At 48.0% G+C, this 25490-nt stretch overlaps 1 protein-coding gene across 1 annotated transcript; it reads left to right on the top strand.

Moving 5' to 3' along the window:
- The first annotated feature begins 1724 nt into the window (after positions 1 to 1724).
- Positions 1725 to 24594, top strand: Scamp5 (secretory carrier membrane protein 5). Its single transcript, XM_021653516.2, has 7 exons — positions 1725 to 1880; positions 13939 to 13992; positions 14759 to 14887; positions 18771 to 18927; positions 19714 to 19815; positions 20203 to 20320; positions 22110 to 24594. Exons 2-7 carry the CDS (start codon positions 13986 to 13988, stop codon positions 22302 to 22304), a joined length of 708 nt encoding a protein of 235 aa, XP_021509191.1. The 5' UTR covers positions 1725 to 1880; positions 13939 to 13985; the 3' UTR covers positions 22305 to 24594.
- Positions 24595 to 25490: the final 896 nt, after the last annotated feature.

The raw sequence follows: 25490 nt of genomic DNA, 5'->3' as shown, positions 1-25490 counted from the left end.
TGCTACCTGCTTAATATACTCACTCATTTGAAACTGGAAGTACAGGGGCTGGAGAGATGGCTGGGTGGTTAAGAGCACTGGCTGCTCTTCTGAGGAACAGGGTTCAATTCCCAGCAGGCTAGAGGCAGATAACAGCCATCTCAGTCCCAGGGGAATCCCACGTCCTCTTCTGACCTCTACAGGCTCTGCATGCACATGGTGCACACATACATGTAAAGCAAAACACCCACAAACATAAAAATAATAATGAAAACTTAAAAAGAAACTGAAAGAGCGCTCGTAGAACATTCTCTGGACTAGACGGAATAAGTGATCTTGTGCGTGGACTGAGGACAGAACTGAAAGAGAACCCGGCTGTCCTGTTTGTAGCCCAGGATTTTTCTTTCTGGTTGGCCTGGCTGCTTCCTGCTCAGCCCTCTCGGCCCTTCTGGTCTCTTCTGCACTGTTCTTGTCTGCTTCGCTTCACCCCCTCCCCTCTCCACACCAGCTGTGGGAGTGAGGCTTCAGTTCTGGCCGGCGAGAGCCAGACAATGAGCCCTTATTCTGGGCAAAGAATCCCTGCAGTGTATCCCACCCACTGAAGCCCACTTCCAGGCCCAGGGTGGTGTGGGTGAGGGGCAGAAGCAATTGGTTGGCAGGACAGGGAATGGCCTTGGCTATGGAGAACCCACAGGGGTTTACGATGTAAACACCACTCACAATGACAGCCTGTCTTCCTACTGCCAGCTCCATGTCTCCAAGCTGTCTCAGAGCCACACACGTTCTGTCCTTGTAAGCATTTACCTCGGTCTTTTCTTACTGCTGTTAACATCTGTATATTATTATCTCTTTCCTCTTTTCCCCTGTCTATTTTTAGAGCCATTCTCTGCCTTCCTATTCCTTTCTTTTTGAGACAGTAGCTCATTGTGTATCCCTGGTAGCCTGGAACTTGCTGTGTAGATAAAACTGGTTTTGAACTTGCATTGATCCCATTTCCCGTGTCTCCCAAAGGCCAGGATAATAGGTGTGAATCGCAACACATTTGCTTTCTTTCTATTTCTCTCTCCCTCCATCACCCACACCCGCCTCAGGTCTCAACTATGTAGCTCCAACCGTCCTGGAACTCACTGCGTAGACTGGCCTGTCTCTGGCTCTCAAGTGCTGGGATTAACGGCTTGTACCACCATGCCTGGCTCTATCTCCATTTCTCGTTTCATTTCATCAACCTGTCTATTTCTTTAAATATATATATATATATATTTTTATTTTATGTGTATGAATGTTTTGCCTGAATCCATGTGTGTGTACCACACACATGCCTGTTGGATCCCCCCTGGAACTGGGGTTATGGAGCCCCTATAGGTGCTGGGAATCGGACCCCAATCCTTTGCAAAAACACAGGTACTCTTAACTATTGAGCTGTTTCTCCAGCCCCTCATCAAGCTTTCTCTTACTCTTTCCTGGTACATCCCAGAGGTCCCTGAGATTGGTATTGGGGTTGTTCTTCCCACTTTACAGATTTGGAAGCTGAGGCACTGGTTGCTAGCACTAGGCTCCCATCTGCCTTTTATGCACCCATTGTGCTCTTGTCCCCGAGGTGCCCACCTACACCACCTACATCGAGGATCTAGCACCTCGGACAGCTCCCGCAAGGTGCGGGGGTGGCGGCGCCTTTCTTCTCGCGACGCTAGTGGAGCGGCCCTAAGAGCCGAGTGGGAGTCTCGCGAGAGTGGTTGCAGCAGGCACGGCGGCGCGCGCGCGCGCGCCTCGGGCGCGCTCACACAATCCCCGCCCCCAATCCGGAAGCCGCTCGCGGCCGGCTCCGCGCCTGATCGCTGGGTGCAGCGCAGCTCAGCGCGGTGCAACGCGACTGCTTTTCTGCAGCTGAGCAGTTGGTGCTGGTGAGTCCTGGGCCTGGAGACCCGTGGAGGGCTCTGCAGGGAAGCTGCGAGCTGGGCTGGAGAGGCGTCAGAGGCCCCAGTTTTCTGCATTCAAAGCATCCGTTTTCATTTGAGGGGGCAGGCCGAGCTGCTGGTGAGGTGGGGAGTCGAGGTGACCTTTCCTGCTTGGGGCGTTGAAGAGCTCCCTGGGCACCCCTAAATCCTCCTCCCCAATCCCTAATTTCCTCATTCCCTGTCCCCGCAGAGGGAGCCCGGGATTTGGGTGACGTCAGACGCTTGGATGCTGGAGCCTGAGCCTTGGGCCCTCCACCCCACAAACCCCCAATTCAACCTTGCATTCCCTGGAAACCGGCCTCTTTTTTTTGGGATGATGGATATGGCCGGGGATGGGGATTGGAGTCAGGTGACAGTGGTTTCACAAAAGGCGCCTGCAGGTGGATCCAAGTTGTACTAACCCTTGGGAAACCGGCCTTTGTACCACGGGTCTAAGCAGCCTGATTTTCGGAGGAGGGGGATGGGTGCACTGACTAGGGCCGGGATAACCACCCTGGGCTTTCGGTAGTGGGATGGGGGTGCTGGATCTAGCGCATCCAACGTTGGCACCAGTTGGTCACGAGGAAGGAGGGGAGATGTGTAGGGACCAATCCCTGTCCTTGCCTTGGGGTTCTCCTGATCTGGAATCTGGGGGAGTCGAGTGAGAGTAGGACTGAGAATTGACTGTCAGAGCCCGCAAACCTGCGACGTCCCGGTTGGGATCAGCAGATCAGCAAAGGCCGGGGCTGTAGACAGAGCTGTCAGGAGACTTTCTGGAGGTGGGATTTGGAAGGAGGTAGAGGCAAGAGAGGGCATCTCAGGTGGTGGGACAGGCAAAGTTCAGAGGTAGGCACGAAGCGCACGCCGCCCCACCGAGCCTGTCCGTGGTATGTGTGTGGGAGGGATGGTCTGCAGAAATTTGCAACCGGTGCTTTGCCCATTCTCTCTTCACCGTGAGGACTGTGAAAGAGGGAGATGATTCTGGTAGGGGCACGGCTGGCAGAGAGATTTTGTTTGGGGTTGCTAGTTTAGGTTCTGTAGAGCTTATGAAGACGGGGGCCCATTCTCCATTGCTGAGGCCCATGTATGAACGGGCCACAGAAGACGGAGAGGGGTTAGGAGGCCCGGGCTTTGTGACTGGTTTTCTTTCTTTCCTTTATGTTTTTAAATTGTATTTATTTCATTCCTTTTTTTTTTTTTTTCGAGTCAGGGTTTCTCTGTGTAGTCTTGGCTGTCCTAGACTTGCTTTGTAGACCAGGCTGGCCTCGAACTCACATTGATCCAACTCCTCTGCCTTCCTGAGTGCTGGGATTAAAGGCGTACGCCACCGTGCCCGGCTGGGTGTTTATTTTAGAAGTATGGGTCTTTTGCCTGTGTGTGCACAATTGTGGCCAGTGTCCACAGACAACAGTGTTGGATCCTCAGGGGCTGGAGTTGCAAATGGTTGTGAGCTGTCCGTATGGGTACTGGCAGTCAACTTTGGTCCTCTGGAAGAGCAGCTAGTGCTCTTAAACACAGCTCTCTCTCCAGCCCCAGTGTGGCTGCTCTTTAGCTCCTTCTCCGGCTGGTCACTGCTGAGCAAGTTGATAACCCTCTCTGGGTATCTTTCTGTTAACACTTTCTCTAGGGACAAAATAATTGGAGTAAGCAGTGACCTCCCTGAGGAAGTGTCTTCTAGTTTAAAAGAGCCCTGAGTTCTTTCTTTTCCCTCTTTCTCTCTCTGCCTGTCTGGTCTCCTCCCCACCAGATTTCCTCTCCATGATACACTTCCTGCCTTGCTTCGGTCTGGGGTCTGAAAGTTTCCAGAAGGAAGTGTGATGCAGCTGGGTTGACAGAAGTGCTGGCCTTTGCCTGTTTAGGAGAAGGCATTAGCCTTCCTGCTCTCATACCTCGGGAGGATATCTAAGTCATAAGTACCAAATAGGGTTGATTGTGCTCAGTGTGGGGTCTTTTTGGTCCAATCTGAAACCTTCTCTCCATCATAGACCTGATTTTCCCTACTGCAGGACCTGTCCCTCCTAACTTCATACTAAGGAGCAGAACAAATTAGTATTTGTGTTCAATCTTCAGATTGTACAGAGCCCAGTAGGATGGTACATGCCTGTAATCCCAACAGTTGGGACGCTGAGGCAGGAGGATTGCTGGGAATTGAAGATCAGCCTGGGTTGCTGAGCAAGACTCTAGATCAAAACAAAACTGTCCTCCACCTGCAAGGGAAGGATGAGGAGAATGGATGAGTGAGCAGCACCAGTGGCTGCTTTAGAATGTATGCAATGGGATGCAGAGCAGGGGTGTCTAGCAGGGGTTCACAGAAGCAGTGTGGGAAGTGGCAGGGTTTAGAGAAGGTGGTAGGCTACTGGGTTGGGGTCACTGGGGTGGCTAGACATGATATTCTGCATAAAGTTGCCTGCATAGAAACTAGCCTGTGGTGGAGAAACAGGGTGGTGGGGAGGGGGACTTGGAGCTGATTGGCATGAAGCTTTTGAATACCAGGTGCAGGCTCTGTGGGAGGGTACCATAGTGTCATCAGCAGCATGATGTTCGCACAGCCAGGAGAGCCCTGTATTCTGGGGGTGATTCACAGTTTGGGCTTCAGGACTACAGATGGGGTTGAAATAAGGATAAGGGAGGGGGTCAGAGGTAGAGTACATATTAGGAACTTCCGCCTTAGCCAGTAGGCTGTGGGCAAACAGAAGAATGACCATTTTTGTGCCAGAGATGTGGGGCTCTTGCTGGCAAGCTGAGAGCACTTGGAACTAAGTGGTCTCAGACTCTGGCTGGACCTGAAACCAGGCTTGACTTCCTTCTGGTCTACCATGGACTTTTACTACTGCAGGACCAGTCACACAAAAGAACTGAATAAATTACAGTCTGGGTTTCTTAAACAATGTTCAGGTGCTATTGGATCAGCTGTGACGATTTGTGCCTGTAATTTCAGCAGCTGGGAGGCTGAAGTAGAATTGCTGGAATTTCAAGGTCAATTTGGCCTAAATAGTGAGTTTCAGGCCACCCAGGAGTACCTAGCAAGGGCCTGAGTCAAAAGAAAAGCAAACCAAAACAAAATTTCAGGTATGTATGGATCCATCCCCGTCCCTCCCCCCCCCCCCCCCGCCAATCACAGAAGATTCTCATCTGAAGAACAAATTGCTCGTTCTCCATCTAAGAACTTCAACTGTAAAAACCATTGATTTCTTTCATCCCAGTACCACACCCTCCCCTAAGAAAAAGGTAGCCTTGTTCTAAGGACAAAGGACCCTGCAGACTTATACTCCTCCTGCAGTGCTCCTGAGCCCTTGCCTTCAGCAACAAACCACAGTTCTGCCCTGGATCGTTTGTATGTGACTTTTTGATTCCTCTCACTGTGGGGACAGAGAAATAATTTGGGATCTGTGATAAGGGTTGGGCCGGAGTCAGAATTATGGGAGCATCCCGCCTGAGGCTCTTATAACTTTTCTTTAGTTTGTAGCTCCTTTCCCCTGTTTGTCTTCCTCAGTTTTCTGGAGGACTGACTGTATTGCAGAAGCAAGCTCTCATTCCATATCCTGTTCTCTTTGGGGAAGGCAGTACCTCCTTCAGCCCCCACGTGTCTTCTTGTTGGCATATGGTCACTTACACAGTTTGGATTCTTTGCCCTCAGGGAATTACCTGCTTTGGGTTTCAGGGCTGGGGATTGGGACGTGAGGTCTTCCAACATCTCTGTTTTTTCTATTGCATGGCCAGTGCCCCTTCTCTGTCCTTGGGCTCCATGCCCTCAATCACTGGGCCATTTTGCCTACGTGCCCTTCCCAGAAGCAGATCCCAGTTCTAGATGCTACACTCAGAATATAGAAAAACCCGGAGACTGTCAGACCAGGACAGTCTGATTCTGTTTGCTTGCAGCAGGATGTCCTATCTTAGTCTTCACCATATGCCATCCAAAAAGCCTAGAAACTCTTCCCTCAATATTATGTGCTCTCTAATCTGTCCCAAAAGAGGAATATTCCAACCCAAATTGTATTCCTAAAGTCTTTCACTCAGGTAGAGCGTCATCAGGGTGTGCTATAGGAGATGGGGTCATACTCATGTTCCTGTCCACTTGTTCTTTCTAAAAGTAAGAGCTTTACATGTTAATTTTAATTTTATGTATATGGGTGTTTTGTTTGTATATGTGTCTGTGTCCCATGAGCCTGCATGATGCCTTTGGAGGCCGGAAGAGGGTGTTTAATCCCTTAAACTGGAGTTAGAAGTGGTTGTGAGTTGCCATGTGGGTGCTGGTCCTCTGAAGAGATTGAACTTGGTCCTCTGGAAGAGCTGCCAGTACTCCTAACACCTGTATTGTTCTCCAGCCTTTTCCTTTTTTTTTTAACTTTTGAGACAGGGTCTCATGGAACCCAGGCTGCTCTCTAACCCATGTTGGTCTTCCTGCCTCAACTTCTCAAATGCTGGGATTATAGAAATGTGCTGCACACTGGGCATTTGTCATGCGTCTCTTGAATTCTAGTAAGAAGGGTCCTTGTGAAAAGCTCTCCTCTGAACTATGGATCTGACCTTTTGTGTCTCCTGAGGCACCACTGTCCATCAGTTATTTCCCTCTACTTGAGCCTCTGAACTGCTTCCTTTAGTATCTTCCTCCTGGTTTGTAAGTATAGATAAGTTTCCCGACCTGGAAAAAGCTTTCTGTCCCAGTGTCAGCACTGCTGTAGTTTTGTTCATTTATTGAAACAGGCTCATATTGTAGCCCCAGCTTAACTTAGCCTCTTTAGCAGGTGATGGGGGTGTGTGGGGATGGTCTCATGGAGCCCAGGACGGCCTGTATTTCACTATGTAGCTGATAATGACCTAGAACCAATCCTCCTGCCTCTACTGCCCAAGTGCTGGAATTACAGGTGTGTCCCACCACACCCATTCTATAGGGTGTTAGAGATTGAACCCTGGACCTAGTGCATGCAGACTAAGAGCTACAGCCCCAGCTCTTGACTTGTTTGGTTTTGATATGGGATCTTTCTTTAGCCCAACCTGCCTTCCTGCTTTCTCCTCCCAAATGCTGCTATGATAGGCATGCACCATCAAGCCTGGATTTTTTTTTTTTTAAGATTTTATTTTTGATTATGTGTAGCTGTGTGTGTCTGCCTGTGGGCGTGTGCATGTGTGTACAGTGCCTGTGGAGGTTAGAGGTATCTGATCCCCTGGAGCTAGAGTTGTGAACCACCTGATTTGCTTTTAACCACTAAGCCATCCCTTCGGCTCCTAGCCTTATGTCTTCTTCTCACTCATCCTTTTCCTAGTTTCTTAGCAGTATGGCTTTTCCTCTGCCACTTCCTTAAAGCTGTGACCTTCTGACTGTACCACACTTCACTGCTCTGTGGCCATGGCTATTGTTGACCTAGTTGGTCAGTCATTAAAGAGATTAAGATAGATCTGTATTCATTAATAGAAAAGGTTTTGATTTTTTTCTCCTTTAAAAAATATTTTTTGGGGTTGGAGAGGGGACTTTGTAGTTAAGAGTGCTGGCTGCTCTACCAGAGGACCTGGGTTCAGTTCCCAGCACCCACATGGTGGCTCACAACCATCTGTAAATCCAGTTCTCGGGGCTCCGATGCCCTCTTCCAACTGTGTCACATACATTAATTGTACAAACATAGCTGCAGGGAAATCACTTATACACGTAAACTAAATTCTTTAAAATATGTTTTTATGGACTGGGGAGATGGCTCGGGGGTTGAGAGCACTGGTGGCTCTTCCGGAGGACTGTGTACAGTTCCCAGCATCCACATAGTGGCCTGAATCACCTGTCACCCTAGTTCTGGGGGATCTGACACTTTTTTGGCCTCCATGGGCACTGCAGACACATGGTGCGCCAACATGCATCCAGGCAAAACAACCAAGCTCGTTAAATAAATCCTTTTGAAATTTTTTCCATTTATTTTTTCAGTGTGCATGTTTGTGCTACAGCATACTTATGGAGGTCAGAGGACAGCTTTCAGGAATCGGGTTATTCCTTCTGCCCTGTGAGTCCCAGGGAACTCAGGTTGTCAGGCAGTGGCAAGCGCATTTACCTGCTGAGCCATCATGGTACACCTCTTTCTTTCTGTTTTGAAGCAGATTTAGGGTTTATACTTATTTTGCTTTTGTTTGTATTTACTTTACATTAAATTTATTCCCATGTGATACAGTCATGTTTCTGCCAGGAGACCTTTCTCTTTCTTTATTGGCTTAGGAACATTTTGTTCCTCTTCATTGAGAATCCTCTTAGTATGGCGAGAGCTTATGTACTGAACCAGCCATGAGGTCTGCATGGACAGTGGTGTATCTTGGGTGTTTTGCTCTCTTGGCTGTGCTTGATGACCAAAGAATCTAAAATCCCTAGGTTCTGCATTACTTTCTTTGCTGTTGCTGTTTGTCTTTTGAGACAGGTTCTCTCTCTATAGCCCTGTTTGACATGGAACTCACTCTGTAGACCAGGCTGGCCCTGAACTCGCAGAGATCTGCCTGCTTCTGCCTCCACAGCGCTGAGACTAAAGGTGTGCATCACGCCCAGTTTCTGCCTTATTCATTGCCAGTGCTCTCTCTCCCCCTCCTCCCCTCCCTCCCTCCCTTCCCTCACTCTTCCTTTCTTTTTAAGGCCCTCCCAAGTGCTAGGGTTACAGGAATAAGGTACCTATGCTTTTCTTTTTTGAAAGATTTGTTTTATTCCTTCCAGTTATGCATGTCTGTCTGTGCATGGGTGTGTGTGTGTGCCTGTGAGCATGGGTGCCCCCGGAGGCCAGAGGTGCCATATTTCTGGACACTTGAGTTACGCAAGGTCTTTTAGCCTTCTGATGTGGGCACGGGGAATCAAACTCAGGTCCTCTGTAAGAGCAGTACCTGCTCTTAATTGTTGAGCCATTTTTCCAGTGTTACTCCTATCCCTAGTAGCTCAGGATGTCCTCAGATTCAAAACATAGCCCGAGGATGACCTTGAACTTCCTGAAGCTCCTGCCTACACCTCCCAGGTGCTGGTATTAAAGTATGAGTCACCAAATCTGGCTTAAAAAAATTTATTATTGTCTTTGGGCCACTTATCCTGTCTCCAGTTGTACTTATTGGCCTGGGCACACCATTGTACCATTGTACATTCAGATATTCAGAATGGTACTCATTGCCTTTTTTTTTGGTCTTTCAAGACAGGATTTCTCTGTGTGCCCTTGTCTGTCCTAGACTCACTTTGTAGACCAGGTTGGCATCACAGCAGTCTGCCTGCCTCTGCCTCCTTGAGTACTAGGATTAAAGGCTTGGGCCACCACACCCAGCTCACTCACTGTTATCTTAAAGGGACCTTTCAGGTACTTGCTGGCTTTCCAGGTGTGCACACCCTTGATGGCTTGGGCAGTTTCAAGGCTGTTCTTAAAATGAACACAAGGATTTGGAGCTACTGACTTTATGCTTTTGTGGGTTTTCCACCCCAAGGTAGGAGTGAACCATTTTCACAGGTCATCTCACACCACTTATAGAAAGAGCAAAGTTAAAGTTTATTAAGGAAGGATTTAGCATATCGCTAAGCTTGAGCATTGAGAGAGAAGGGCACTTAGGGAAAGGCTAACCCATACCCTTAGTTTAGGCTTCTCAGGAGAGTTGCATTGAAACATTTTTATAAGATGTTGTGAGGGGCAGGAGGGATGATGGCTCAGTGCTTAAAAGCACTGGAGTGCCTGGGTTTGATTCCCAACACCCACATGGCAGCTTACAATTGGCTGTGACTCTAGTCCCAGGCACCTGGTGCCCTCTTCTGGCACCTACAGGCAGTGCATGATAAGGTTGTAGACAAACTTGAAGACAAAATATATATATATTGAGTAGGAAAAATTGGATTATGAGAATTTCGGGCCAACCAGAGCTACATGGTGAGACCCTGTCTGAAAAAAAAATCATATTATGACACAGCTTGTTTAAGATCATTTTTGTGATGTGTACATAGCTATACATTAAAATGAATAAAAGGATCTGAGACTAGGAGTTTGGCTCAAGAATAGAGTCTTTGCCTAGCATACATGAGGTCCTGTGTTCAACCCTTGTGAGAAAGCTTTTTTGTTTTGTTTTGTTTTAATTTTATGCACTTAAAAATATTGTTAGCCGGGAGTGGTGGCACATGCTTTTACTCTCAGCACTCAGGGAGGCAGAGGCAGGTGGATTGCTGTGAGTTCAAGGCCAGCTTGGTCTACAGAGCAAGTCCAGGACAGCCAAGGTTACACAGAGAAACCCTGTCTCAAAAACCAAAGTCCAAACCAAAGCAAAAATATTGTCGGGTGGGCGGGTGGGGGACATGGGAGGTGGTGGGGAGGGACTGGAAAAAGAAGAGGGAAGGGAAACTGGGTTCAGGATATTAAAAAAACACACACACAAATATATATGTATATAAAACCTCACTGAGCTCACACAATTACAAAATATATGCCCCCAAAAATATTGTGTGTGCATGAGCACGTGATATACCTGTGGGCCGATGTGGGGGTCTGAGGACAACCTCGTGCAGTCAGTTCTTCTCTTCCACTGTTCTGTGGGGTCTGGGGGTACAACACAGGCTGCAAGGCTTGCTTGGCAAGGACCTTTGCCCACTGGGCATCTCCGACCTGCTTATTTTGTTTTTTGAGACAAGGTCTCATGATAGTTCAGGCTGGCCTCAAACTCCTGGTCCTCTAGCTTTTATGTCCTAACTACTAGGTTTATCAGGATGTGCCCTACAAACTTCGTTTTTCTTTGTTTGTTTGTTTGCTTTTTCAAGACAGGGTGTCTCTGTGTAGCCTTGGCTGTCTTGGACTTGCTCTGTAGACCAGGCTGGCCTTGAACTCATAGAGATCCACCTGCCTCTGCTTCCTGAGTGCTAGGATTACAGGCATGTGCCACTGTGTCCAGCTTTTGGTTTTATTCTTTACATATATATATATATTTTAAAGGAGGGAGAATCGGGCTGGAGAGATGGCTCAGTGGTTAAGAGTGCTGTCTGCTCTTCCAAATGGACCTAGGTTCAATTTCCAGCATCCACATGGCAGCTCACAACTGTCTGAAACACCAGTTCCAAGGGATCTGACACCTTCACACTAATGCACATAAAATAAAAATTAAATAAATAAAAAAAGGAGGGAGAATCAATATTCCCCAAGAATGAGCTCCCTAAGTATTTACCCAATGCCAAGTCAGTCCTAAACGTGTATATGTGAACAACAGGAAAAGTACTTATCAGGTTGTTGTGTTTATATAGTTATACATGCACACATATTGGAGAATAATAATTAAAAAAAAATCCATGAACATGAGGAGAGTGGGGGGATAATGTAGATACAGCACTCATCTATAAAATTCCAACCCCCCACACCTTTTTACCCCAGTGTGGTAATGTATACCTTTAATCTTAGCCATTAGGAAGTGGAAATCGGCAGGCTTCTGCCACTTCAAGGCCAGCTTAGGCTACATGCTGACCCTAGGCTAGTCAGGCCTAGATGGTAAGACTGTCTCAAAAAAAAAAAAAATCATTTATGTGTGAGTACACGCACACACATGCACTTGCTTATGCCTTGGCTCACGTGTGGAGGTCTGAAGACAACTCGGGAAGTGAGTTATCTCCTGAACCACTGAGCCGTCTCTCCATTCTCCTAGAACCCTTTTTTCCTTTCCTCCCTCTGCTTCAAGCTTTCTGCTCAGTCTGCCTCTTTATTCCTCGAATAAGCCGTGCCATTGCTCTTTTGGCCTTCTGTTTTCCTTACTTCCTTTGTCCAGCCAACTCCTGTTTGACCTTCATGTATTCAGATCTGGTATTGCTTCCTCTGTGGAGCCCTTGTTGGCACCACGGCAGGTACAAGGAGGTGTCTTGATTCCCACAGCTGTGTTTACCGTCCCAGAGCACTTAGGTTGAATTGTAATTGCCCATTAGCTGAGTGCCCTGCTCTTGCCCCCTCCCTCTCATTCCAGCTTGTACGGTAGCAGAGGGGTAGAAAGGTGGACTCCTGCTGTATTCCGAGGCCACTCTGGCCTGCATCTGCCTTTTCCCACCTGTTGCGTTCATGGCCTGCACCAGCTACATGCACTAGAGTTCCTCCCCAAATCTTTTTTCAGTTCTCCCCAACCTTCATCAATTACCTTCTGTAATCTTTTTCTATTTTTGTGAATTTGACTCCTTATCTCATATAAGCAGACCTAGGTGGAAGCTGTCTTTTTGTAAACAGCTGTTTTTCTTTTCTTTTTTTAAAGTAACTAACCCCTCTTCGTTGTGAGACAGGGCCTTTGGTAGTTCAGGTTAGTCTTGAACTCCTGATCCTACTACTTCTGTCTCTTTATTGCTGGCACTATAGCATGTACAACCATGCTTGGCTCATACTTACTTTCAGACTAACATTTTTTTTGGCACCAATATCACACAGAAGATTATGTATCCTTCTGTGCACACATTACCTTTTTATTATAATGCTAGGTTTAATCATTTGGTCTGCCAGATTCTCTCATTTTAGGAATATCTTTTCTCTCAAAATTAGTAAGCAGTCTGAAATGTGACACTCACTGTCACTTTTCCATAGCAACCGTCACACAGTGGTTTTGGTAGCTAAGTGATCCCTGCCTATGTCTGTTGTCATGTAGGGATGGCAGAGTGGAAATGTGTGTATGTGTGTGGTGTATTGGTAGGTTTCTTTACCCATGTGTGTGTGAATGTGTGTGCCCATGTGAAGTCATGCAGAGGCCAGAGGAGGATGTCAAGGAGTCTTATTCTAGCACTCTTCACTTTATTCCCTTGAGGCGAGATCTCTCATCTAGAATTTGCTGGGTTTTGGCTAGGCTAGCTGGCAGGCCTCTGTGATCCTCTTATCTTTGATGCCAACAGCAATGGGTTACAGAGGCATGTAGCCGTATCCACCTTTTTATTAAGCACAGGGGATTTAAAATCAGGTCTGTCCTGTTTGCACAGAAAGTCACTGAGTGTTATCTCTAGCCCCAGAATGGTGGTTTTTGAAAATGTGATCATACTCTACTTTATAAAAAGAACTTTGCAGTGGCTCAGTGGCAATAGCACTGGCTGTTCTTCCAGAAGACCTGGGTTTGACTCCCAGCATCCACATGGTGGCTCATCAGCATCCATAACTCCAGTTTCAGGGTATCCAACGCCCTCTTTTGGTACTGCACACACGTGGTACATAGACATAGTCAGGCCTTTTAGACCCAGGGCCTTGCACATTCTATGTATTTATTTTGAAGAAAGATTGGATTTTTGTTTATGGGTCTAAATGATTTGCCTGCAGATATGTGTGTATACTGGGTACCATGTGCCTACCTGGTACCCACAGAGGTCAGAAGAGGACATAGAATCCCTTGGCACTGGAGTCACAGACAGTTTGCTCTGTAACGTCTGTGCTGGTGTCTTTCTATGAGCTCTAGACCAGCCTAGTCTAGTCTAGTGGGTACTATATAGTGGCCAGCCAGGGCTACATATTGAGACCCAATATGTCTCAAAATAAAACAACAAAACAAAATATGCTGGCCGAAAGTGACTTAGGAGAGGGAAGAGTTTGTTATGCTTATAGTTCCAGGTAATACCACCAAGGGGAAGTTGAGGCAGGAACTTAAAGAGCTAGTTACATCCCATCCATAGTGGAGAAGAGAGAAGGAAACATAGATGCTGCCTGCTTACTAGCTTATGCTCACCAAGTTCTCTTCACTTACACAGTCCAGGATCACAGCCCCGGGGATGGTGGTCTTCCCACGTCAGTCAACAGTCAAGACATTCTCTCACAGACACGCCCGCAAACCTGCCTGATCTAGGCAACTTGTCAGTTCAGGCTCTCTTCGCAGGCGATTCTAGGTTGTGGCGAGTTGACGTTAAAACTAACTGGCACAGTGGAAATGGCTGGAAGGATGTGGCTGATGTGATTCTCTGAGGCGAAGAGCTGCTCCATCTGGGTTCACCCCACAGTGAGAATGCAAGCGTGTCAGGCCTCAGAGACCATGAAGCAAACTGGGGTGCAGAGGGAACTACGTTATACTGTGTTCTGATCCTCATTCTCATCTAGTTTTTCTCTTCTTCCAGGTCAGGACAACGAGGTGTGAGCAGGCTACTGAGTAGGCTGGTCCATCATGGCCGGTAAGGAGAGGTGGGCCATGTTGGGGTGGATATGAAAAAAGGCATAAAGTAGCTGGCCCTTGTCCTAGCCTTCAGAAGTCTTGCTTTCTGTGTGCACTCTCCTGTTTTTGTAGCCCCACACTCTCACTGTGGCTTGTCAATCTGAGAACTTCATAGCACCATCTAGCCCTATGTTAAATTTTGAGCTTGGGGACCTGAGCTGAGCATCTTGATGGTCCTGTCTTATCCTGCAGTTCACCAAAAAGCACCATGGGTGGCCTGTACCTATTTCCTGGTGTTACCATTGTACTTTGAGACTCTTTCCTCTGGTTTCTAAAGGCTCCTAGGTGCATGGTGCCAAAGCTGGAGGAAACCATGTAGCCCAGATTCTACTCTTCTGAACAACTGAGGTCTGGAGAGGGGTAGAGAGTTGAATGACTGATGCTGGAGTGGAGGCCAGGACCCACAACTCCAGACTCCACCCATGCTGTGGGACCTGATCTCTATTGTAGAGGCACCTCACCCCATGGCAGCTTTTATTATATTTGTGGTCTTTTGAGAGATGCTTTTTTTGAGCATCTTTGATTTCTTAGGGATCATCCTGGCCAAGTCAGGAAGTAGGGATAGTTGGGTAGAGATAGCAAAGCAGCAAGGGCACGGGGCCGGAGTATATAGAATCTATAGACAGCCCAGCCAGGAGGGGAGGGCCATAAAGGACCTATAGGGCCCAGAAGGGAGTCCAGGGGAGACATCCAAGGTGATACCCTTCAGTGTATCTCGCTCACAGAGAAAGTGAACAACTTCCCACCATTGCCCAAATTCATCCCGCTGAAGCCATGTTTCTACCAAGACTTTGAGGCCGACATCCCTCCTCAGCATCTCAGCTTGACCAAGCGCCTCTACTACCTCTGGATGTGTGAGTACTGTGGGGATGAGGGAGAAGTGCTGGCCTTGGGGAGGGCTGCTTGCATATCCCGATTTCCAAGTGTAGCGTGTGCAAGGCCTGGGAACCTGTCCCCGCTGGCCCCCTGAGAACTCCCTTTTACTGGCCAGTAGCCTAGCTGGGCCAAAGTTTCTTTTGTGTAGGCCTCTCTTTTCTTCCCTTCTTTTCTTGTTCTGTCTCTTTTTCGCAGAGCTTCTGGGCGGGGTTTCTTTTTGCAGTGTTATTTCTCCTTTTGCTTTTTTACGCCTTCCCACTGGAAAACTTTTCCAGGGAACCTGTGCTGGCTGCCAAGATTCTGGGTTTGGAGGAGAGCCCTTCCTTTAAAGCCTCATGTTTCTTGACGTGTTGCTCAAAGAGAAGAGCATTCAGCTGGGAGTTAGGAGACATGGAATCCAGTTTTTCTGTTTTGCTTCCCAAACAGCAGGTTCTCTGTTGCAGAAAGAGAGTGTGGCTTGCTGATAGCTGCGTCTCCAGGCAGCTGTGTGGGCTAGGCTTCTGATGCTCTGAGGAGTTAAGGATGAGAATTTAGAGGTGCCTGTATGTCGTGGTCTGAGGTGGGCCAGCAGAATAGTGTCATTATGAGGTGTGTAGACTTTGCTCAGGGTTGTCAGAAGATCCCGCTGAGCCATGTGAGGGGGGGACAGGCTGTAGTGGGATGCACTTGGCATCTGTTCCAGGTGACATGGCCTTGACTCAGCTCTGCACCCAGCTGTGTCAGGAAGGTAGTAAAGACTGCTGTCTTGGGCTGGTGGGCATCTCAGTTTGTGAATGTGGGATGAGGTTATCACAAGTCTGATAACCTGAGTTCAATACCGGGAACCCATGTAAAAAGTAGTAGCATATACCTGTAATCCCAGTACAGGCAAGATGGGAGGCAGAGACAGGAGACAAGCACCTGGAAGCTAGGAAGGCTGGCTGATACGGAGTACAAAGTGCAGAAACATGAGAGACCCTGCCTTAACAAGGTAGATGTAAAGGATGGCTCCTGAAAGTTGTCCTCTGACCTCCACATGTGCACACAGACACACACACACACACACACACTCCCCCACCCCCCCCCACACACAGGGCGGGGGGGCGGTGATAAAAAGCAAGCAAACAAAACTCACTATCTTTGCGACAGGTTCTTCATGGGACAGTAGTTAGTAGCAGCAGAGGGTCAGGCTCTGTGCCATGACCTGCCTTGGCCTTGGGTAGACAAGGGTCTCCTGCCTTACAAACATGAGAAGAGGAGGAGTTGGGCAGATATGGGTAGTCTGTAGTTGTTGGAACGAAAATGAAATTACACTCTGTTTTTCCCATTAAATAAGGAGGAGGCTCAGCAGTTAAGAGTACTGTCTCCTCTTCCAGAGGACCAGGGTTCAATCCCAGCAGCCACATGGAGGCTCACAACTGTCCATAACTCCAGTTCCAGGCTGCCTTCTGGCCTCTACAGTCACTGCATGCATATGGTATACAGATACACATGCAAACAAAATACCCATACACATAAATCATAAAAAACAATTAAAAAATAATTTTTAATTAAAAATAATGTATGGAGGAGGACCAAGGGTAGGGGTTTTGGGGAAGGTGTGTGCCTGTGTTTGTGGAAGGTGAGGAAGCTAAACCCAGCTACCAAGATCTCTGGGGCAGGAGAGGTCATCTGAGATCACTTTCCATGAATTTCTAGCCCTTTATGCTTCTGCATGGCAATACCTTTTTTTCCTTAGGGGCATTCCATTCAGGTAAAGATGTGTATTATGGTCATTCTGGGTCAATGCACCCTTTTAATTCTAGCACTTAGGAGGCAGAGGCACATGGATCTCTGTGAGTCCAAGGCCAGCCTTATCCACATAGTAAGTTCTGGGTCATCCAGGGTTATACAGTGAGAACCCATCTCAAAAATAAATAAACAAATAAATAGATAAATGGCGAAATGAAGAAATAAAGGGAGTAAGACAAAATTGAAGACTCGAAGTTGCACAAGGAGAAGAAGAAAGAAGAGAATGCCTCAAGGCTGGAGAAATACTGGCTGAGTCCAGGGGTTTCCATCCCAAAGATGTAGTGGGGAATTGCAATATAAACTCTAGAGCATGTGAGCTAGAGATGGGTAAGCCTGGAGAGAGTGATGCTACCCAATACCTGATGGGTAGTATCTTTTCTATGTGGAGAGCAGATACAGCCAGTAGGATAGTGCAGCAGGTAAGGGGACTTGCCATAAACTCTGACAGCCTGAGTTCGATCCGTGGAGCCCACACAGTGGAAGGAGAGAACTGACTCAGCATTAGGGTTACAAATTGTCCTCTCCCTTTCACATGTGCACCATGGCAGACACAGATACACACAGAAACACACATGGATTTGGTGTTGTTTTTAAAGAGCAAACAAAATAAGTAAGAACAACAAAGCTCTAGTAAACTTTGCAGCAATGAAGAAGAATGGAAGAAACACCTGAAATTCACATATTTGTTACAGGAGCCCTGAGCTGAGTGTTGCTGCAGAGGTAGTTATCAGTCTGGGTCAGATTTAGGGGAGCATTCTGTCAGGCTCTGGAGCTCTGCCACATGAGAAGATCTGGTCCAGAAGCTGGATTTAAGGGCTATAAATATCTCCTTAAGTCTTTGCTAGATACCTGTCAGGTGCTTTGGTCCTGAAGAAGAATGTGTGTAAGCGTTAAGATTCAGAAGATGAGCAGAGGTACTTGACTGAGGCCAAGATCGAGCCCACCTTCCTTTGTTAACTTGGCAGCTCTTTGGGGACTCAGCCAGTGTTTAAGGAAGGGAGTTCTCTGAGATTCGAAGACTGAGGCGTAGGCTAATGCCAATGTCCATTCTCTAATCTGTAAAATGAAGAGTCTTTAGACCTCTGCTGTCTGACTCGTGATACTGTGAGTCCTGGGATCTTCTAGGGCAGGTGAGAAAGAGAAAGAGGAGTCTGGATCTCACCACTGAGGAATTTCTAGTTTGGCTGATGGGTTGGAATTATAGCGGCCCAGATCTGCAAGTCAGAGCAAAGGAAGATAGGTAAGAAAGGCATCTTGGAGGTAGAAGGATTGTGGTCTAAGAAATGGATTACACAATACACAAGGACTGACTGAGCTCCTGGCTACTGTTATGTGCCCCCATGGAAGTGCAGGCAGGTGGCCCAGTGTTTTGAAGAGATGCTTCCAGGTCTTTTTCTCCCTGGCTTTCAAGTCCTTTGTAAGAAAAGATAGAAGATGGATCTCTTGCCTTGGGGCTGGTAGTTGCTGTGGGTCTGAGAGGGCCAAGGACTAAGCTGTGGTCTCATGGATGGAATCCCTACCCCTTGCATGCTAAGTACATTTTTAACATTGAGTTACTCCTCCTCCCCACCCCCGATACCCCTCTCCCCAGGCCTTTCTTACCAGGACAGGACCCTGAGGCTGTGTGATCCTTCCAGGGGGCTTGCTGGGCAGAAGCTGTGAGTTCTTGCCTAGAGACTGCTGTTGTTGGGATTCTCAGATTTCTAGGAACACCTAGAAATCTGGGGAAGGGTTGACCCAAGCTCCCAGCTTTCTTTCTTAAAGTCTGTACTGTGTGTGTGCATGTGTGTATGTGTTTTGTATTTGTCTCTTATGTATTCATTGGTATGGCTTATGGGTCGTGTGTGTGTGTGTGTGTGTGTGTGTGTGTGTGTGTGTGTGTGTGTGTTTGCACTTATGCATGTATGTCCATGTGTATGTCCGTATCTTGCTGCTTGTCTGTGTTATTGCCATGATTTGCTTGTGAGCCTATATGGAATCCTTGGGTGCGTGCCTTCACGTCTGGACACTCACATATCTCTGTGTGGACTTTGGTGTCCTGTGTGTATCTGGTGTCTATCTCTGTGTGTGCGTGTACTCCCGGGTCTGCAGTGAACAGCGTCACGCTGGCCGTGAACCTGGTGGGCTGTCTCGCGTGGCTGATCGGAGGCGGGGGAGCCACCAACTTTGGCCTCGCCTTTCTCTGGCTCATCCTCTTCACACCTTGCTCCTACGTCTGCTGGTTTCGGCCCATTTACAAGGCCTTCAAGTAAGTGGTTGGTGCTGACCCAAGCTCCTACTCCCTATTTCCTTCTGACTACTACTCCCCAAACTCTGTCTGCTATTTCCCTTGTTCACCTTTGACTGGGACTGTCAGGCAGAACATGGGATTCCTGAGAGTTCTAGGCTGGGTTGAGAGGGTTGGAAGTGGGATCCTTCTCAGTTCCTTCCTTTTTCATTCTACCCTTCTTGTCAAATTTTGCCTATGTGGCTGTCTTGGTGAAGCTGTCCATCCTTTTACCAGTGGGCAATGACTGATTTGATACCGGGAAAACCATTTATTCATGTGTCAATGGAACCAGCCATCTAAGACCCACTAACACTATTCATGTGCCAATGATGTCATCCAGTTCTGTGCCAAAGGGAATACCTATCTATGTATTGATGGAGATAGCTGACTTGGTGCCAGTGAGTGTCCATCCAGTGCCAACTAGGATTTTTTTTCTTTCTGAGCCTATGGAGCTGTCTACCCCCGTCCCAGTCCCTTGACAATGGAGCTGCTTGTTTCTCCCACAGTGGAGCCATCTTTCTTTATGCCAGTAGAGTTGCTGACCCATGTGCCATGGATGGTCCTTTCATGAGGACATCCCTTTCTTGCACACAGGTCTAACTCATGGAAAGAGTTTGAAAATCTACGGGTGAAGGCCATTCTATGTAGATGCTCATGTAAAGCCTTTAACTATCCTTGTCCTTTATGCCCAGAGGAGCTTTGGGTTCATGAGTGCAGGGAAGCCCACTGCCTCTGCCCGGTGACAGACCATCTTCTCTGCTGCAGGACAGACAGCTCCTTCAGCTTCATGGCATTCTTCTTCACCTTCATGGCCCAGTTGGTCATTAGCATCATCCAGGCTGTGGGAATTCCAGGCTGGGGTGTCTGGTAAGAGGCAAAGGGCTGACCTGGGCTGGTAGGAGTAGCGCTTGGGTCTTTGCTTGCCTAGGTATTAAGATGCTTTGCTTTTGAGGGCACTGAGCGGCTTGTTTTGGATAGAATGAGGGGCTTCGGGTCGTGGAGTAGTGCTCACGATAGGATTAGAGGGGAAGGGGACTTGAGAAAGGGGATCTGAGTGGCCAGAAGCGTCAGAAGCTGTGGGAAAGCTGGGAGGAAAAGCCTTCTGCCTCAGGAGCTCTGGGAGTATACACAGGCTACAGAGTGTCAAAAGTAAGGTCACTGGGTGGCTCCTCATGGTGGCAATGAGATGATCTTCGGGGTGGCTCCTGGGTTCCCTCTTTCTACATCCGCCCCACAGCTGGCTTCTTCCTACAGTGGCTGGATCGCCACCATCTCCTTCTTCGGGACAAACATTGGCTCAGCGGTGGTGATGCTCATCCCCACGGTCATGTTCACAGTCGTGGCTGTCTTCTCCTTCATCGCCCTTAGCATGGTATGTGCATCAAGGATGAAGGGGTGGCTTTGGGAGAGGACTGTGATCTGAAACCATCCCTCCTCCAGGTTATAGGAGGATTCAGGAGGCTCAGAGATGGTGGGTAAAGCACTTCATAAGCATGAGGACCTGAGTTTGGAATCCCCGAAATCCACTGCCTGACACAGTGGCCAATGATTGTAACCTCAGAGCTGGGAGCAGAGCAGAAGCAGTCAGATTCCAGGTCTAAAGGCCAGCCAGTCTAGCTGAAAGGGCAAGCTTCAGATTCAGAGAAAGAAACAGGCATTCTCAAAACACGGTAGAGAACAATGGGAGAAGATAGCTGGAGCTGACCTCTTACCTCTACACGCACATGCACAGGCAGGTGCACCCCCTCGTGTACTTGCATTAACACACACAAGTCGGGTGCGGGGAGACAGCTCCGTAGGTAAGAACGTTTGCTGTGCGGATGCAGGATCTGCTTGTCAACACCTGGAACCTGGCTAAAGTCCTCCCAGTGCTCTTATGGCCAGATGGGAGGTAGAGACAGGACTTTGTGGGCCAGCTAGCGTGATGAACACAGTAGCAAAAGAACAGAAACCTTGTCTCAAACTAGGTGGAAGGCAGAACTGACACTGGAGGTGTCCTTTGACACCTGAAGTCACACACACAGACACATACAAACACACACAAAACCTTTTTTTTTCACATGGCAGTTCACAACTGTCTGTAATGCCAATTCCAAGGGATCTGACACCTTCACACTGAATGCACATAAAATAAAAATAAATTAATTTAAAAAAAAAAAACAACTTTTTTTTTTTTTTTTTAAGGGAGAACCCAGGGCTGGAGAGATGGCTCAGAGGATAAGAATACTGGCTGCTCTTCCAAAGGTCCTGAGTTCAATTCCCAGCACTCACATGGCAGCTCACAACCATCGATATAGTGAGATCTGGTGCCCTCTGCTGATACACAGGCAGAATACTGTATAAATAATAAATAAATCTTAAAACAACAACAACAAAAAAAAAACAAGCAAACAACCAAAAGTCTTCTGAGTTACTTACTCTGAGGACTAAATTTTTTTTTCCACAAAGGGATCCCATCTGTTACCCATTTTTTTAAATTATTTATTATCTATCTATCTATCTATCTATCTATCTATCTATCTATCTATCTATCTGTCCGTCTGTCTGTCTGTCTGTCTGTCTGTCTATTTTTGGCTTTTTGAGACAGCGTTTCTCTGTAGACCAGGCTGCTCTCAGACTCAGATCCACCTGCCTCTGCCTCCCAAGTGCTAAGATTGAAGGTGTGCACCATCATGCCAAACTTTAACTTTTTATTTTTTAAAAAACTTATTTATTTTTATCATTATGTACATTTGGTGTTTAGACTACATGTATGAATGTGTGAAGGTTTTGAATCCTCTGAAAATTGAGTTACAGACAGTTGTTAGCTGCCATATGGGTGCTGGGAATTGAACCCAGCTCCTTTGGAAGAGCAGCCAATGCTCTTAACTGCTGAGCCATCTCTCCAGTCCCTTAATTTTTTTATTTTTATTTTTTTGAGACAGGGACTTATGAAAGAAACCCAGACTGGCGTCAAACTCAAGATGTATTGAAGAGTAACCCACCCTTGTCTCCCAAGGGCTTGGGTGGCAGGCATGTGCCACTATTCCTGGCTTTTTGATTTTGTGTTTTAGACAGCCTCTTGAGTCACGATTCTCCTGCCTCTTCAGGGATTACAGGGATGCAGCACCATGTCTGCTTTCCTCTTCCATTAACCCGCCCTTATTATTTTGTTCCTCCAGGTTCATAAGTTCTACCGGGGCAGCGGAGGCAGTTTCAGCAAAGCTCAGGAGGAATGGACCACCGGAGCCTGGAAGAACCCACACGTGCAGCAGGCAGCCCAGAATGCAGCCATGGGGGCTGCACAGGGTGCCATGACCCAGCCGCAGACTCAGTATTCTGCCACCCCTAACTACACATACTCTAATGAGATGTGAGCCAGCCAAGCCCCTCTAGGAGGCAGGGCTGGGGGCCAGCGGAACAGGGGGCTCAGACCACATCATCTGTGTGGTGACCAAGCAGGGTTCCCCCTTCCTTTTCCTCCTCCCTGACTTTGTACAAAGAATCAGAGTTATATATATATATATGTATATGTATATGTATGTATATGTATATGTATATGTCTTTCCCCTGCCCCCACCTTTTGGGTTCTGCTCTTGGCACTCCAAGAGCTGCAGACTGCACAAGAAGTGTGCACTGGTAGCTGAGTCTGTGTCCCCTTGTGAAATAATGTACAGTGGAGATCTCTTGTTGTGGTGCTAGATGTATGTTTAGAACTAAACCAGCCCCCCATCCACCAGGTTGCCCCCTCCGACCCTGGCCCAGGGACTCCTCACAGGGCAGGAGGAGGCCTAGCAGACGGCCTGGCACCCCATGCAGAATTATGAGCCGAAGCTATTTCTGCCTTTGGTCCCATTGGGCAGCAACAGTATTTAGCATTCGTGGTGATAGGTAGGTTCTGGGGGATGGGACAGAGGATGTTTCCTTGCTCCCTGTAGTCCTCCCCTTGTTTCTGCCTCACTGTTAGATTCCTTGTGTTCTCTTCCCTAGCTGCCACTCCCAGGATCTTTTTCCTCCCCCATGTAGCTTTGTCTTCCTAAGGCTGAGTGTCTCAGTTATGTCTGCTTCCGAGACTGCCCAGATCCCCAAGTCTGATCTGCTTCCCAGTTCCAAGAGGCTGATGTGGGCCCTGAGCTAGCCCTGAGGTGGAAGGGGCACACAGCTTGGAGATGGAGAGCCCATTTGGTACTGGACACTCAGAGAACGGAAATGCAGGGCTGGTCTCCATAGTTCTGAAAGCCTGGCCTGCAGAGGCAGGCCTCTCCTTTTCCCTCTCCTGACTTCCCTCCCTTTCCCAGAGCCACCTTTAGCTGCTCTGCATTTCCTGTGGAGCTGGGTTGTACAAGGCACTTGCCAAGTGTAAACGCACTGCTGGAACAGCAGACATGGAGCTCATCATTGGCCCCTGGGGGAGGTGTGGCTGGTCCCAGTCCACTAGGGCTTGTAGGTATCTCAGAGTGAGCACTGGATTCCTGGGAGGAGTAGCTGTTCTATTTGAGTAAGACAGAAAGGATAGGGCTCAGAGGGCCAGGTCTGAAGGGAATGGGAGAAGAGAAGTCAAATAGGGCCTACTGAGAGATTACCTCTCCTTTCCAGCCCGATTGCCCTTGGTTCGGGGACAGATTCTGTGGAGATGCTCCCAGGCCCAGTTCAAGCTGCAAGCACAATATCCTGAATAGGATTCCTGGTTGGCAGGCAGGGAGGGAAGGAGGGACAGAAGGAGTACTCGGCCTTTAGTTTTTAGTTTTGTGGGGTTTTGTCATTCTCTCCTCTTCCATTCAAGAGGACCACAGGACTTGATTCCTGGCCTTTCCCTTAGTTCTGTAGAGCCCTCATTCCTTTCATGACTGATCTTAGCTTCCTGGGACAGTCTGTTCCAAGCAGTGGGTGGACATTGCCTGGTAGCCGATTCAGCTCTGTGAGGCCTGAGGTGGGTAGGCCTTACCAAGGAGCAGCTGCCTGTTTCTCACCTCCTAATAGAAATCCACCTGGGCTAGATAGTCTGGAAAACCAGACCCTACTCAGCCATTCCAGGTTGGTTTGCAGTGGAATCTAAGACCTGGTACCAGGCCACTTTGAGCTATGATTTTCTTCTTCCTCCTTGTAAGAGAAACTAAGAGACTCTGGAAAGTTCCCTTCCTGATGACTCCTTAGGCTTAGTTGATTCTCTACCGATTTCTCTTTGGAGAGCAGTTGTTATAGCCCTGGGTACCCTAAGAGAGTCTAGGGCTGTGCTCTTCTTCCCTTCCTCGGCTGTTGGCTATTGCCTCCAGTCAATTTCCCGTCCTTCCTGACTTTCTCCTGGCTCAGACCTATTGGCCATGCCTGGCGCTGCCCTTGGGAAGCCTATTCCCAGTGTCTGGCCCAGCTGCTCAGGCCCTGGAATGCTGCATCTCCAGGCAACTATGCACTTTCGTGAGGAGGGAACCAGGATGAGAAATGGGGCTGGGTACAGATGGTTTGCTTTGGGGGTGGGAGGGCCCAGTTGGTTCTGGGGCTCCTCCTGTCTGTTGCCAGCCAGTGACCTGCTTTGGCATTCTCCTGGTACCCATTGCCCCTTGTTTCCGAGAGACACTATTCCCTAGCTGGCAGTTGACCTGCCTGAGCCAGTGTGTCTATCTGTGGTAACTGGATGAACCATAATAAAGGGGATCATTTGACCCTGTCTATTCTGTTGTGTTGTCTTCATGTGGGTCCTAATGAAGCCTTAGTGTGGGATGTGAAGCAGGGGTGTAGAATTGAGTTGAGTGCATCTGTGGCTTGGCATTCTGTGATGCCAAAACCATGTGCTTCTCTGTGATCCTTCCCCTGAAGCAGCCTTGAGTAGGCCATGAAGTAGTTGCCACAACTACCAGTTAAGAAGAAAAAATAAGTAGCCAGGCAGTGGTGGCGCCAGCATTTGGGAGGCAGAGGCAGGTGGATCTCTGTGAATTGAGGCCAGCCTGGTCTACAAAGCGAATCCAGGTCAGCCAAGGCTACACACAGAAATCCTATCTCGAAAAACCGAAGAAGAAGAAAAAGAAAAATAGGAACAGGAGTGTTCTGTAACTGGCTAATGGTAGGACTAGAACACAGGCCCTTCCTCAGTTCCCACGGTAGGTCACCTGAAGCTAATTCAGCAGCCTCAATGAACATACAGGTTTTTGATTCTTGTGACTGCTGCAAGGTAGTGAGAACAATGATTCCAGGAAGCCCAGTCTTTGCCAACGGTGTGCCCTCTAGAAATGCTGCCCAGATCCTCTGTGCTGGTCACCCTTCAAGATTCCTCTCAAGTAGCCATGGGCAAGGTAGCACAAACCTTTAATTTCAGCACTTATGAGGCAGAGGCGGGCAGATTTCTGAGTTCCAGACCAGCCAGAGTTAAAAGAAAAAAAAAAAAAAAAAGATTCTAAGTGATTCCTTCAATGACATGGCTTTCCTGCCCAGTGTGTTAGATCATGCGGCTTGCTCAACCTCAGCCTCTACTTTATGAATTCCTGTTTGTCTCAAGAGCAGAGCTGCCTCTTGAACGGCGTGGTAAATGGTATTAAGTGCCTGAGTTCTGAACAGGTGTGCGGGGTAGT

The sequence above is a fragment of the Meriones unguiculatus genome, chromosome 1, assembly GCF_030254825.1.
Source record: "Meriones unguiculatus strain TT.TT164.6M chromosome 1, Bangor_MerUng_6.1, whole genome shotgun sequence".
NCBI classification, from domain to species: Eukaryota; Metazoa; Chordata; class Mammalia; order Rodentia; family Muridae; genus Meriones; species Meriones unguiculatus.
This window is presented reverse-complemented; position numbering and strand designations above follow the sequence as displayed.